The sequence below is a fragment of the Maylandia zebra genome, linkage group LG2, assembly GCF_041146795.1.
Source record: "Maylandia zebra isolate NMK-2024a linkage group LG2, Mzebra_GT3a, whole genome shotgun sequence".
Lineage (NCBI taxonomy): Eukaryota > Metazoa > Chordata > Actinopteri > Cichliformes > Cichlidae > Maylandia > Maylandia zebra.
In genome coordinates, this window is record NC_135168.1 from 13,464,636 (window position 1) to 13,481,090 (window position 16,455).

A 16,455-nucleotide genomic window follows, 5' to 3' on the forward strand; every position below is an offset into this window, starting at 1 on the left:
TCTGTTTTGTTCTTGTCTCTCTGAGCTCATCTCTTCTCTTTCCCCTCACCCTGCAACCAGTCATGGTAGATGCTCCTCCTGGAGCCTGTTTTCACTGGGAGGATCTTTGTGTCAAAGGGAGTTCTTCTTCCCACCATCACCAAGTGCTGCTCACAGTGGAGGCTGTTACCTTACACTGTTAAACAGCTTCAGATGACTGTTGTTGTCTGTTGGGTATTGTCACTTATAAATAAAGTTACAATGGATGGATGTAAATGGATAGATGTTATTGTGACAAAGAGAAAACAACTGTTGACAGATAGATTGTTGTTTTGTGTGTCTGCAGTCTGTCAGGCTGTCTGATCACAGAGGAAGGCTGTACTTCTCTGGCCTCAGCTCTGAGCTCCAACCCCTCCCATCTGAGAGAGCTGGACCTGAGCTACAATCATCCAGGTCTCTCAGGAATGAAGCTGCTCTCGGCTGGACTGAAGGATCCAGGCTGGAGACTGGACACTCTCAGGTATGGAGAGAAAATCTGATAGAGGAGGAAGAGCTGGAAACATTTCCTGTGTCTTTCACTCACTTCCTGTTTGTTTCGGGCAGATGACACATGAACAATCACACATGCAGGAATATTTTCAGGGACAGACACACTAGTCTAGCTGGATAGTTCATGGATATTTATGTAGGGGTCTCCAAGGAGTCTGTTTGCAGGAACATTTAGGTCACAGGTGTACCTGATATAGATACCAGTGTACCTAATAAAGTGTCAGCTAACATTTGGAAATGGAAGCTTAAATAATGACAAACTGTACATTCACAGCTGAATTCACAATAAATTTGTTCTCAAGTGCACATTTTTCTGTTATTGTTCTCAAACAACAGAATGAGAATGAAATATTGATTCTAACAGGGCCCATAAACAGCATTAGCTTAGCAGCATTAGCTTATCAGAGTTTCCATCATGGTCACACAAATCCTTAGCAGAGAAAAGTGGCCTTCTTAGCAATAGCTGCTCAAGTTGTATAAAGAAAGGGAAAACAGTATTAGCATTAGCTGCTAATGGCAGCTTACTTAGCATAAACTCTTTACATCTTTATAATGCAAGGGAAAGGAGTCACTCATGGAAGCCTATTTAGCATTAACGTCTCACATCATTATAACACAAGAGAAAAGGGTATTAGCATAAGCTACTAATGCTTATTCACCTCAAATTAGCTTTAGCTGCTAATGGTAGCCTACTTAACATTAACTCCTCACTAATATAATGCTAATTCACATTAAATTAGCATTAGCTGCTCATATTGTTATAAGGAAAGGTTTTCCACAATAAAGGCATGGTTAAAAAAGGGAGGAAGGAAGCAGTTGTGACCCTCAGTATGTCTTGAAGATGATCATCCGTAAGTCTGGACCTGTACTTGGACTTATTGAAGTTCAAAGTGGAGAAGAGCTTTTGGCACAAGTATGTGCTACCAAAAAGGCACATGGTCCGCTTGAACATTCGGGAAAGCCGAGGGAAACTAGGGCTCAATTCTCTCAAAAATTGTCCAAGCTTGTCTGCTTTTCCACTCACCTCCCTGAACTTTGCTTTGAGTTCAGAGTTGCACTGCAGCTCAATGAGCTCCATTTGAAGCACAGAAGGGGCATCTTGCACATCAAAGGAGAAGGGGTCCGCAAAAATGTGAAAGGTGGCTCTGTGTGTCTTGAAGTCAGCAAATCTGTGATCAAATTCCTCCTGTAGCCTCAAAATGACATCAACATACTCGTCAGCACTGAATGGTGTGCCTGCAGCCACGAGTGCCTTGCATGCTGGGAAATGGCAAAGGTTTGTCTGAGAGAGCTGAGCTTTCCAGAGCGCCAGTTTTGTGGAGAATGCTCTCACGTTGTCATAGGCAGCACTGACAAGTTGCCCCTGGCCTTGTAACGTCTTGTTCAGTACATTAAGCTCATGTGTCATATCAACAAGAAAAGCTGAGTCCATGAGCCATTTGGGATCAGTTAGCACAGGAACACTAACTCCATCCTTCTCCATGAAGGCTTCACTTCTGCTCTCAACTCAAAAAGTCTCTTTAATACATTTCCCCTGCTGAGCCAACGTACCTCAGTGAAGTCAAGCACATCCCCATATTCTGACTCCATTTCCTCTAAAAAAGCACAGAACCTTCGGTGCTTTAAGCCCCTGGATCTGATTTGGTTGATGCATTTCACAACAATAGACATCACATTGTCAAACTTCAGGCATTTGCTGCAAAGGACCTGCTGATGGATGATGCAGTGCAGAGCAATGGCCTCCTCCACGCCTTCCTCTTCCAGTTTGTTTTGTGCCACCAGTCAATTTTCCCTCCCTGTCATTGATGGCGCTCCATCTGTTGTTATTCCAACAAACCTCTTCCATGGCAAACCAACATTCTCAATGGCATCACACAGCTTGTAAATATCTGCTGAGCGGTGGTCTGGCCATGCATTGGAATTACTGTGAGCAGCTCCTCCATCACTTCAAAACTGTCATCAACACCACGGACATACATTGGGAGCTGGGCAGTGTCGGTGATGTCTGTGGTCTCATCAAGAGCGACTGAGTATACACTGAAACATTTGGCTTTCTCACACAGTTGGTCATAAATGTCACTTGACAGGTCAGAAATGCGATCTGCTGCAGTGTTGGCAGAAAGGCTGATGTTGCTAAACTGACCTTTCTTTCCCGGACAGACTATATTTGCAGCCTGCAATATGCACTTTTAGACAAATGCACCTTCTGTGAATGGCTTCCCTGCTTTAGCAATCATCTCACTAACCACGTGGCTCCGACTGCTGCATTATTCTCTTTGGTTGCTTTCTTGGAGAAATCTTGCTGCCTCAGTAGATCTGTTTTAAGACTGGCAACCCGGTTCGCTCTCTCGTCTCCCTGGTATTTTGCATCCAGCTCAGCATGTCTAGTTGTGTAATGACGTTTCAAATTGTATTCCTTGTGCAGCGCAACTTTCTCTTTGCAAATAAGACAGGTCGGGGTGCCCCTGTGCTCAACAAAGAAATATTGCATTTCCCACTTTTCCTGAAATTGTCGGTGCTCATCACCAACCTTTCTCTTCACCGCAGGCTTTGAAAAAGACATGTTTGGGGCTATGTGACATTTATAATTCTACTTGGTGTCACTGTCGCATTGAAGTTTCAATCAAGCGTTTAGCCGACGGACGGGGAACGTCTCAACGCGTAGAGAACGTCATTTCTGCTTCTTTTTCTTGCAACCGTAGCACGGCGATCGGCAGATAAAAAGCCGGTAGCAGTCTCCTTTGTTTTTACGCTCGATGTTCATGTCTTTCATGACGACACGAACACCGTGGCGTTTGCAGATGGTAGAAAGTGCAGGGATAGCGAGCGCAAAAAAGGCGACTGCTCATGGCGCCGGGCTGTTGTTACAGGAGAAAGAAGCGGAAACGACACCGTGACATATAACAAATAACATCAGCTGTTTCTGATGTTAGTTGTTTTGACTGCTTTTACATTATATTGAAATATATGTAATGTTCATGTTTGCTGCAATGCAAACGCAGTGATGCAAATAAAAACATCGAGCCACAAATGACGGTGCGACCCTATAATTAGTCCGGGTTACCGGGGACTGTTGTTGCCGATGAACAGGTGTCGCTATGTGACTGCAGACTAAATTGGGCTGCATTGAGTTCATGACTTTTCTTTTATCCCGCCGCCTACGCATCACTGTGAGAGTTAATATGAGATCTCTCTCTGTGGAAAAATAACTTTAAATCCCACTGACGTGTGTATAAATCTATATACGTATAATGTCCCGCTGGGCAGCAACTTAAAAAAACAACTTTTTTTGAAGTGTTGTGAACGCAGCGCGCTGGGGCGAATGTCGGCGTTTGCCCAATAGAAAGGAGGAAGCCAGCCAGGCACAGGAAAGAAAGAAACACTCCAGGGCAACGCTGCTGGAACTTTGACTCATTGAGAAATGTTTCCCTGCTTGCATCAAGCCCGGCTGGTGTCCCCTGAGATCCATATCCCACCCTGATTGGTGGGTTAATTCAGCTCCGCCCACAACACTGTAAAGTGTCATACATTATCAAACTAACATTACATTTTCATATTAAGGTGGGGCCAAAAACTATCGTCCTGCGGGCCGCAATTGGCCCGCGGGCCGCGAGTTTGAGACCCCTGGTGTAGGAGGACACCTACTCTGTGTCTGGTTAAGTATAAGAGCCCTTTGTTAGGGGGACCGCTGGACTCTTAGCACCAGCTTTGGGGTCACAGGGTCACATCTGGAACACACACACACACACACACACACACACACACACACACACACACAGACACACAGACACACACACACACACAGACACACAGACACACACACACACACACACACACACACACACACACTCACACACACACACACACACAGACACACACACACACACACACACACAGACACACACACACACACACACACACAGACACACACACACAGACACACACACACAGACACACACACACACACTATGCACAGACTGGTACTCTTTGTTCATACCTGTGTAAGACGTCATAATGAACTTGTGCATATTCATGTAAGCTCAATAAAGAGCAGTGTTACGAGGGAGCAGACGAGAGCGACTGAGGTCAAGTGAAGGAACGGCGCTGTCACAGTTCTCTCCCTCATCAATTGTCTGGTTCCAGCGGTGGGTCTGTGCTAGACGACCCATCACCAGCTTTTTCCACTGGTTACCAGTACGTGGTAGAATCCACTTCCAGATCTGGTTGTCTTTAAATCTGTGAATGGATTGGCTCCATCTTATCTCTCTTTAACAAAAGAATCCAAGTGGAGCCCTCAGGTCTGCAGATAAGCAGCTTCTGACCAGAACTAGACGTAAAAACAGAGGTGAGCTTTATCGATGGCTGCAGCCAAACTCTGGAACAGTCGCCCTTCACATCAGGTCGTCACCAACACTGGACATTTTTAAAAGCCGGTTGGAAACACATTTGTACTCTGTAGCTTTCAATCCTGACCAGTCTTTATAGTCATTACTGTGTATGTTTCCTATTTTCTCTCTACTCTGTGCAGCACTTTGGCTCAAGCTGTTTTTAAATGTGCTGATAAATAAATGTAGATTTCTTTGAATAAAACAGTGGAGCCGAGCTTTGAGCTCAGTGTGTAACAGTGTGTGTGTGAGAGCCATGTAATGTCCATGTGTGCATGCTGACTGTGCTGCTCTGACCCCCCTCCTCCTTTCAGGGTGGAGCCTGCTGGAGTCCGATGGTTGAGACCAGGTCTGAGGAAGTGTAAGTGTGTTTTTAATGGGATTCATGAAAACAAAGCAGCACACATTCAACCATCTTCATCATGTCAGGAGTCATCATCAAAGTGTCAATCAATGAACAGATGATGGATCAATAACTGCAGCTGGATTGTGTTTGTTCTCTCCATCAGATTCCTGTCAACTCACAATCGACACAAACACAGTGAACACAAAGCTCCAACTGTCTGACAACAACAGGAAGGTGACATATGTGGAGGAGGTTCAGTCATATCCTGATCATCCAGACAGATTTGATGTTTATCAGCTGCTGTGTAGAAATGGTCTGACTGGTCGCTGTTACTGGGAGGTCGAGTGGAGAGGAAACGTTTATATATCAGTGAGTTACAGAAGCATCAGAAGGAAAGGAGACAGTTATGACTGTTGGTTTGGATACAATGATCAGTCCTGGAGTCTGATCTGCTATAATGATGGTCCTCAGTCTGTCTGTCACAATAACAGCTACACATCCATCTCCTCCTCCTCCTCTTCCTCCTCCTCCTCCTCTGTCTCTAACAGAGCAGCAGTGTATGTGGACTGTCCTGCTGGCACTCTGTCCTTCTACAGAGTCTCCTCTGACACTCTGATCCACCTCCACACCTTCAACACCACATTCACTCAAACTCTTTATCCTGGGTTTATGGTCTGGTCTCCTGGTGGCTCAGTGTCCCTGTGCTGAGTGGAGTGTAAAGAGTGTCTCCTGTTACAGAAACACTCTGACTGTTGAACAGATAGTTCAGTCTGTACATGTCTGTCTCTTTCACTCACAAACACGTTTTCAGATTCATGGATTCAATCAGTTGATGTTTGAAACTCTTCTAAATGATTCCTTGTAAACTTCTTCAGTCACAAACAAACAGGAAGTGATGTCACATGTGTTCCTGTCCACACAGCAGAATGAGTCTATTGCTGACAGTGATGTACAAACAGAGTGAGCATTTCTGAGGCCCAAAATAAACTGAGTAGTTCACTGAATGAACAATGGACTGTGAGCTCAGTTCCTTCATCATTAGTATGGATTATATATGTATATGTATTATATTAGTATCATATATATCAGGTGCTGCTGCTTTCAGTCATTGTTCAAATGTGCTGTTTGTAAGCTTGTAAAGCTGCAGTCAGCTGAGACTGAAGAAGTCACCTGATCAGTGAGCAAACGTTTCTGAAAACGTCCAGATGAACAGAATCAACCTTTTGGGATCAGCCAGCAATGCAGCATCATTGTTGTTCAGCTTCAGAGGTTTGCAGGAATGAACTGATGACCAGAAACAGCTGCAAAGTCCAAGAAAATACCAGCTGGAGTTCAGCTGCATTTGAAGAAGTCAAAGAAAAGTAAGGATGGCAAAGGGCGACGTTTTCTTCCAAAGAGCTGCAAACATGGTCGACGCCTCATTAGAAGAATCATCTGGACATTTGTGAGGAACTCTAACCAAGAAAGCAACGTCACACAGATCCAACAGACAGTTTCCATGACTGCAAGTGTTGAGTGGAAAAATGCTACATTGCATTATTGCATCCTCTCACCACAGGAGGCGCTGTTGGCACCACTGATTGCTGATCAGCTGTTCTCTGATGATCTGATTGATACTGTGAATAACGGGACTCACTGAACTCTGTGACACAGTGAAGATTACAGAGTTTAACTTCAACATCTGACTGACGTCACACAGACAGAAGGATGAACCAGTGAGGCACAGAACACAGTTACTGGAGATACTGGATCAGCTCCATGTGAACCTCTGATGGAGAAGCTGCTGAGCCAGAGAAACATCAGGACATGACAGCAGCTGCACTTATCTAACAACATGTAGCAGAGCTGATCTATGTTAGAGGATCTATCACAGCAGCTGAAGCCAAAGTCCAACACTGGATACCAGCTGAGCCTGTGCTGAGTGTAGTGTTACAGGAAAAGGGCAGAAACACTGGTAGCTCCCAGTGATGCTGACTGGGGCACAGAGCTGAATGATGCAGCATCAGGACACTGTTTCAGTCTGACTGACAGAGAAACCTGTAGCTGTATCTACATGTGAGGCAGAGGCCACACAAGCAGCTTTCTATGTTTCACAGTGACTGAGATCTTCAGTGGGGGTGGACATGCTCCTGTACAGACCTCTGAGGAGAACCAAGGTGCAGTCAAAGAGTCCAGTCTGTCCTCACAGATGTGAACATGTGCTTTCATCAGGTCTGCTGTCAGCTAGCAGGCTCACATCAGAATCACTGTTCCTGAAAAACACAGTCTGTGTGACATCATCAGTCAGCTGATGTCCCAGATCTGAATGGTTTCTGTCTCTACTGAGGAAGTCAGAGAATATCACTGAGGTGTGGATCAGGTCTGAGTGAGCTGTGGAGGGACAGCTTTAAACAGTCCACAGGTCTCACGTCCTGCTCAGTCTGGTAGCAGATACCTCGTATTGTTCCAGATGTGCTGACATCAGCAGCAGCACAGCTGTGTGATACCATGAATCTCAGTTATTGATCCAACACACAGTAAATACAAAGATCAGGATTTCTGAGAGTAATCATTATGAGTCTGAACACATGATCACTGAATGTTAGTCTCCACAATAATAAGCTAACACAAGCAAACACAGCTTTCAGCTCTTATTTTGAAACTGGCTTATTTAGAGAGCTGTGATGTGAGCGTGCCTGGCTCTGAGGCACTTGGGTCAGCCTCTGTTGTTTAGAAGTGTTACAGACTGTGAATGACACAGACCTGTCAGTTTCCATGTTTGTCTGTAACACAGCTCAGGGCTCCATGCTGAACGCATCCATCCAGTGTTATTGATCCAGGACTGATACCAGCATTGGGATCAATACTACAACACACAATCACATGTGTCCACGTGATGTGTTTGACCAGCTTTATTCATTAATGATCAATCAGCTTATTTACTGCATCTGAGTCCAGCTTCATTTAAATGATCCAACCATGAAAATGACATCAGTCCTACAGAAGCACTTCATGCTAACAGGAAGTCATTGATTAAGGTGGAATAACACAGAGACACAACCACTCACAGCTAACCTGACCCCACTAACTGCATGTGTTTGGACTGTGGGAGGAAGCCGGAGTACCGGAGAAGACGCACACAAACACGGGAGAACATGAAGCTCTGAAACAAAGATGGTGGATTTGACCTCAGGACCAGGCGGGGTTACGGGGGTCATGACCCCCCAATAATAGATCCAGCTACACTGAAACTGTCAATTTCATTTACTTTTCCTGTTTTAAAGCTATCAGGCTGCTTTGTGGCTCACTCAATACTAAACTAAGATACTTTCAGTGTGAATCATTTGCAGGAACACAGGCAGGATTTAAAGTGCAGAACTTTACAGTCTCTGTCTCAAAGTTGGTCTAAACATGCTAACAGCTCTTTGTTTTTTTCAGTTTTCACTGGTTTGATGTAATGAAAGAAATTTTAAAGAAGCAGACGATTGTTGTTATTTTAGTTCTATAGTTTCATAAATCGTGGTGTGGATCTAAGTCAACATTCAGAATAAATAAGATAATACAGCACTTTGCGCCTTTGTATTTTCCCAGCAGTGCTCAGGTTGGTTCTCGGCTACATTTACATACAGATGTTAATGTGTTCAGCAGCTGGACTCATCTGAGGAAGGAACATTGGAAAGGTGCTCAGTGCACAACTGCATCACTAATTTTATGTAAGACCCTGTGTTTTATTGTATTTATATATTTGTAACATTTGACTTAAACACTTTTGGGAAGGATGAAAATGTTTTCAGGAGGAAGTTTTTCCTTCTGTCCGACTGCAGTACACACAACACTGCGTCTCCCCCCATTATCACACTTCCTCAGGCTGCTGATGAGCGCCCCCTGGTGTCAGTGTTGATGACGTCATGCACCGTGAAACATAAACGGTGTCTGTTAATAAAAAATCATGTGTCCATTTTCATGTTTGCATCATGTTTCTGTAAAATCATCAGCTGTTTCTGAACCTTCTTCATTGTTTGACTCATTCCAACAGCTGTGAGCTGTGATGGAGTCAGAGCAGCTTCATCACTGATGTTCAGGTGAAGCTGAACTTAATAAACTGTAGAAATGATCAGGATTCAGGTTGGATGTGTAAAACACTTCTGTGTGAGGTCGCAGTGCTTCATATGTGTGTGTGGGCTGAAGCACACACGTGTGAGTCCTCAGAGGTTTCACACACATCACTGCACACACTTATAATCCTAGTTTAAGCTTGTGGATCATATCGGACACATCAGCAGCTCTTTGGAGACAAAGATTTGAGATTTAAGATGAGTCATAGTCTTTCTATCCATGGTAGCTTCCACTGCTGAGGCTCGGGAAACATGAAGAGGATAATTAAGAGCAAGCATCAGCTCTGTCTCATCTAACTACACAGTATTATGATCATGCACTTATGTCTCAAACTAAGACACAATGAGACAAAATGAGTTCTGTGAGTCTTTAGATTATCAGTAAATTCTGGTGACAGTTTGACGCTCAGTGGAGCCACTTTTGGTTTGTGATGAGTGTTTTGTGAGCTTCTGTTTTGTGAGTCGCTCTTTGTAATTTAGAAGATCGTGCAGAAATGTGCGCGCCCTTATCTGAGAGGACACGGAGAGAGTGTCGCAGACTCGAGGTGAGGAGATAAACCTCGGAGCAGGATGGCCTGCACGTTACCCATGTGCATCTTTTCAGTGACATCAAGTGAACCCATAATAAGCATTTCTATGTCTTAGACATCATGTCCATTTCTAATGAGAGATTATTTTTAAATGAGGGAAACCTGGTCTAACAACACGCTTACAACAGAGCTAAAGGTTCACCACAGTGAGACGGTGGGACTCTGATAAGAACTGAAACACTGTGTATGAACAGCTGAGACAAAACTATATATAAACACTCATTTATTCCAGTTTAGTTTGCAATGATTTTAAAGTAATGTGGAACGATTCATGTTCATGAGCTGTTACAAACACAACTATTGATTTGTCTATATATGGTCGGACTACAAGGCTCGTGTTGAGGCTCTTGGAATAATGTGTGAATTACAGCAAGAAATGATGGTTTTCCATTTTACCAAAGTGGAATAAAATCACCACAGCAACGAAATCATGTTATTGTCTGCAGCTAAAATATATGGTGAACATGGTTTTATAATAATGTGCAAACACAACCTCACTCTGCTCTATACGAGGAGCCAACCACAGCTGTCCGGGTCTTCATCCACCACCTCCACCATCTTTGCTCATCATCATTCACTTAATTGCTGATTGGTTTAAATCAAACTCCATTACAGGTTCAACTCCATTATATAACAGCATGTTGACTTTGGATCTGGTGTGCAGTGCCACCTTAAAAGATGAGGAAACTAAGAGATTACAAAAAAAGAAGTGGAGGAGTTAAAGAGCTGCAGCAGATTAACAGTTTCTGACAGTCATGTGTTAGAAATAGGACGATTAGATGAGCTGAGGGATCCATCTACTGCTCAGTGAAGCCTCATCAGAAACAGTCTCAGTGGAAGGATGGCTCTATTGTTAAGGAAGGACACAGGCAGAAAGACTGGCGTCTGTCACACAGGAACTGGACTGAAAATCAGCTGCACATATTCATCAGTATGTGCAAACATATTATAGGTGTGGAATTCAGGACAGTACCATCAGAAGTTGATCCAGTGTGCAAATGTCTGACTGGCAGTGGCTTCATTTTTCACTATGAACAAACTGCTAATGCAGCATCACAGGACGTCAGCCATGGATTGGCCTCCCCAGACCTCAACATTACTGAAACATCTTAACAGAGGATGGAAACAAAGGGAACCAACATCCAAGAAAAGAGCTGCTGCTGAAAACTTCCTCACAGAAAACACAAACAAGCTTGACTAAGAGACTCCAGGCTGTGCTGAATTATAAAGGTGGACTGACCTCCAGGGTCCTTAGTATCATATAAGCTCAGTTTGTGTCTTATATACTTTCCATTTATATAACAAAATATATAGAAAGGAGGGTGGTTTAAGATGTCTGTAGAGTTTTATTCATTATCTTTAGACAAACAAAGAAAGCACCATCCATTCGTCTCCAGTCTGTATGAAAAACAGGGGAAAGGTCAAATTAAACCTTTGAAATTCCTTTCACAATAAATCCATAAATAAACAAAATAAAACATAGAAAAGTGTTTAAACCCACTTTTCCATAAAGCTGTCAATAGGAAATGTTCCAGTAAACATGTCTGTGTTTCTGCTGTTTTCCTTTCATGCGTCCACAGCTGACAGGTAACCCTATTGGAGTCGCCATAGTGACGGGTGGCGTCTCAGCTTCAGCGTGTTGATGGGCACAGCCATGGTTACCACAGCTGGAGTTGGTGTACGGCGAGCTGTGAGAGGACAGAGATGGAGAACGCACATTTAACTCTTTAACAGGAGATACGTTACGACTAACAGACGACTGCTGTCTACATGATGTCTTTGCAGCCCTTATGCTACATGTTACACAACTTTTCTTCATGCCAACAAGACTGAGGTGCCACATAGTCGACACACACAGCTGATTATGATGCATGTTTTACTATTGCTATGTTCACATCATCTGCTTGGCTTTATTACTGAAAGCCTGGAGATCCTCTGACGTGTGCATGGCTGATGTGAAGTATGATTAGTCCTACATGACATCAACAGCAGAGGCAATGAAAGCTTTGTTGTTAACAGGTTGTAGGTAAAGTCAAATGTCTACTTCTACACTTGTGTTGGGTAAAGTTCTTCTCACTGCAGCAGATTTATATCTGTGCTTTCACAGGGCGTGATGTGGAGCTCAGCGCTGAGGTGCAGGTCTCCTTGGAGACGGCATCCTGGCTGAAATATTATCATGCTTCCAAAACATTTCAGCTTTTATTTTGAAAGAAACAAGACTTGAAAACGAATCCCCTTCTTCCTCTTTGTCTTTGTTCTTCAGAGGAGTGTCACCTGGACAAACTCAGGGCTGTTCTAGAGCCTTTCTTATTATTTGACTCCATAGAAATAAAACTGAATCGAATCAAACAAAAACTCCCAAACAGCTAAAACACTTTGCTTTATTCTCTTTTTTAACAAATACGTTGAAGTCCATCCACAACAACACAGCTGAGATCTCCTTTGTAATCAAGTGTTTCCATCCTTTGTACAGATCTGCATACAAAACAATCATTTACGTCCCACAGAAGTCTAGTTACACGTAACTATACAAGAACTGGTGAATGACAGAAACATAAGACACATGATCACAGGTGATAACAAAAAGAGAAAGAATTCATGTGTTAGTGATGTTTTTCAGCCCTGATGGCTCATGTTGGAGAAACAAGCTGAGGTACGTGGAAAGTTCACACACACAAGTGGGCGTGAGCGCACACACAGAGAGAAACACAACTGAAGCATCTGTTTGCTGTTTCTGCTTTCATCATCTCTGCTGCTGTGTCAGGCTGGGGTCTCTCAGTGACGTGGTTGAGGTGAAGTATGACGAGTATCCCTGATTCAGTCCATCGAGACAAAGGGCAAAGAAAGCTGTTGTTAACAAACTCTATGGTGATGTGGCATTTAGCTCTGACTCTACGCTCTGCTGAATCCTTTGAACCGGCTGATCAGTAAAGCTCTACGTGCTGCAGCAGATTGACCTCATCTGTGTTCACAGGTGTGGACCTCAGCGCTGAGGTGCAGGAGACTTTCATTCAGTTCTCCCTGCAAACAGCATCCAGCCTGGAAATACTGTCATCTTTCCCACAAATGGTGCTCTTATCTCAGAGAAGAAGTCTGATGTAAATAACTGCAATCAACAGTGATGTTCTGCACAGATCACTTTTCCATTTTGCTCTCTAGATGAGTCCCAGCTGCCTGACCTTGTGTCCAGGTGATCGTCTCACTGAGGAGCTTTTGTTCTGAAAATCTCACGTCCATCACCTGTTTCCTTTTTACTATCTCTGCTCTTTCTTTATTCACAATGCTCATAATATCACACAATTATATTCATCACCTGCATGTTTTTATCCAGCTGCTGTTAGAACCAAACAAATAAAAAGGATGAAAAGCCTGAAATCCTTTGATTTATTACATTTGAAACAAATATGAGAGCATCCCTAACAGCACAGCTGAGACCTTTGTTTTAATCAAGCCTTTGTATCGACACACTTGTAAAGATTCATATACAAAACATAATAGAATAAATCAATATAAAATACACATAATCACAAAAATGCAGCCATGTTGTGAGTTTGCATCTAAAACATGCATGTTTCCCTTTGTACAGGCAGATTTACAGCAGACAAAGCAACACGCTGATCGACTTTGACCGCTGCAAAAACAAAATACCCACCAAGTCTGAAGTCGATCAGAGGAACTGTTGACAGACTGACAGACAAACAGATGCTTGATTCATTAGTGCGATTAAATGTTCTTCTTTAGCAGCATCACTTCATGTGTTTGTGTTCCAGGAATAAAGGTCTGTTTAAACTGGACGTCTCCTCAGCATCACTCGTGCTGTCGTGGTTTCAAAGCTGTGCAGAAAGAATCTGAGGGATGATACAGAGGTGACCAAAGTTACAAACATCCAGCTGTGCTGCAAATGTTTGCAGAGCTCCAAACTCTTTGGCTTTCTGCAGAGCAAGTATGGAAGAAGCACCTGAGCTAACTTCAGTTTAGACGATATGAGGAAAAATGCTGCTTCCCAAAGTTTCCTACAAGTATCCAGTTTATATTTAGAGAAGCGAAGGCTCTTTATCCTGACAACTACTCCCTGGTGGATCCCTGTCCTGTGACAGCAGCAAAGACTGTGTATCAGTATCATCAAAGCCACTTCAATAACCAGTGTTTAAAGCTCTCTAGCAGATGGACTTCAGTGGCAGCAGCCTCTGTCTGCTGTGTACAGAAGGTTCTCTGATGAAGCACACAGCAGATGCTGCACTACAACAGCAGCAGCAGCTCAGCTTCAGTTTGCTTCGACGCCCTTTTTGACCTGTGAAACAGCAGAAAATGAAACATTTCAACACCCGTTTGTTAGCGTGAGCTATTCTGCTGTTTTTCATCATTTCACAGGTGAAATAAAATCACATTTACTTCCTGTAGGAGTGATCGTGTCCAGCCTGACTGAGACCATGTGCTCCATCCTGCACAGGTAATAAACCTCTGACATGAAGGGCTGTCAAGTAGTTTTAGACAAATGGGGGTAAAAGAGACGTTAAAAGCTTAAAGAGAAACTACATTTTCTAAGAACTGTCTGACGTTCACCTCTCACACAGTGGATACGATTCTGCCGCTGCAGGAATAATCTTTGTGGTTATGAAACTGTTCATGTGTTTGCAGAGAATGTCACATGTTCAAAGCCATCCCAGCACCTGGGGTTTGTATAAGTGCAGCTGCTGGTGGGGAGATAGTCTCACTCTTCTATATAAAGAGTCAGCAGGCAGCAGATCTTCATCTGTGATCTCCTCCATCATCACGTCTTCACTCTTCAGCAGCTATGGCTTCACTTCGTGCCCTTCTGGGAGTGGTGCTGTGCTCCTCATGGTTTCTGCTTCTGCCTCAGGCGGACTTTGATTTACAGAGTCATCCATAATATTTTTTATTTTTTATTTTACTGCCCATCTATTTTCATACAAATGTCTCCGTCTTATGGAAAAGGGGTGGAGCTTATCCAACGAGGACAGGCAGGGCCCCCCCAGACAGTTTAGCAGTCTATACAGGAGGCTGACCTTTGCAACATGTACTTCTATAATGACTTCACCATTTAGGTTATTTGGTTATGTTTCACCCTGGATTTTGTGTGATAATATTTATTTTGTCCACTGATTTAAAAACAACAAACTATATGAATATAAAACAGAGTGAACAACAAAACATCAGCTTTGGAAACTTTGATGTAAAATTCTGCAGTTGTTTTCTCAGATATAGCATAAATCAAACTAACATACATCAGTGTGTTATTAATGTGCACACACACACACACACACACACACACACACACACACACACACACACACACACACACGTGTTACAATAAACAGCTCTTATGCTTCTGTATGATTCTCAGTGCTTTCCATTTGCGTGTCCACAGGTTGCTGTAAGTGGTGCTTGACTGCAGTTTGCTCTCATTTCAAGTGGTTTGCTGTCACAAAGCCAACAGGAAGTCCGGCCATGGTTGAGCCAACTGAAGATGGGTTGAAGGTGGCGTCCTCATTTCCTCTGTGAGCGCGAGAGGACAGACAAAGCAAACACCGTTTGGACAGCATTAAAATATTTACACTGATGATTAATGTTGTGTCTTTGCACCTGTAGCGATACATGTTGGAAAATGGAGACTTTAGCCACCAAGACTGACGTGCCTGGAAACTTCCCTGTGAGTACGCCCACAAAGACAGGAAACAGTTTAGCCACCGCGGTTAATCCTCCATCATCATCATCCAGTATTTTTCACATCTTTTCTTCTGCTGTTTCCCTTGTTGTCAGTCACGGGGTTTGTGACTGAAATGCGTGTGGTCGATGGGAAGCCTGACGAGTACGGCCTGAATCATTCCATCAACACCGGACGGAGTGAAACCTTTGTTGAAAACAGATTATATGGTAACGTTGCATTTAGCTTCAGTAAACTGTGAAGTTACAGCAGCAGATTTACATCACGTGGCTTCACAGGAAGTAGTCTGGACCTCAGCGCTGAGGTTCAAGCAGCTCTGCTTGCAGACGGCATCCTTCCTGAAAATGTTCTTCATCTTCCTAAAACCAGAACTTTTACATTGGTGCTGAAGTTCTATATAAAAACAGCCTGAAATACAAAGTGATGTTGTGCACTGATTACCTCACACTTTCCATGTTTCCTTCTACAGAGGAGTGTCCGCCTGAGTGTTTTGTCTGATCTGTTGTTGATCGTCTCATTGACACTGCATGCAGATCTGACACCAGGGCTGGACTGGGACAAAAAATGGTCCCGGGCATTTTGACTGGAGACCGGCCCCCCAGGTATTAAAGGAAAAACCATGAAGCCTTTGAATGAAAACAAACGCTGTTGTCACAGTGATGGACGCTGTCTTGTTGGTATACATGCATCAGTCTAATAAACTTAAACCTGCACCATCCTCCCTGTCCTGGTATTCTAAACAGGAAGTAGACTGTTGGTCGAGTTAACCTCCTGAACATCTACAACACACGGTGGAAACCTGACATTAAGACAGAGACTAGAGGTG

The 16,455-nt window shown here is 43.5% G+C and overlaps 1 protein-coding gene across 1 annotated transcript in view; it reads left to right on the forward strand.

Moving 5' to 3' along the window:
• The window catches only part of LOC143413436 (NACHT, LRR and PYD domains-containing protein 12-like), a 56,878-nt gene that overhangs the window by 15,878 nt on the left and 24,545 nt on the right, over positions 1-16,455 (forward strand). Inside the window, exon 5 of the mRNA XM_076876519.1 lies at positions 326-499. Within this exon, the coding sequence (XP_076732634.1) occupies positions 326-499 (174 nt within the window). The remainder of the gene's footprint in view (positions 1-325; positions 500-16,455) is intronic.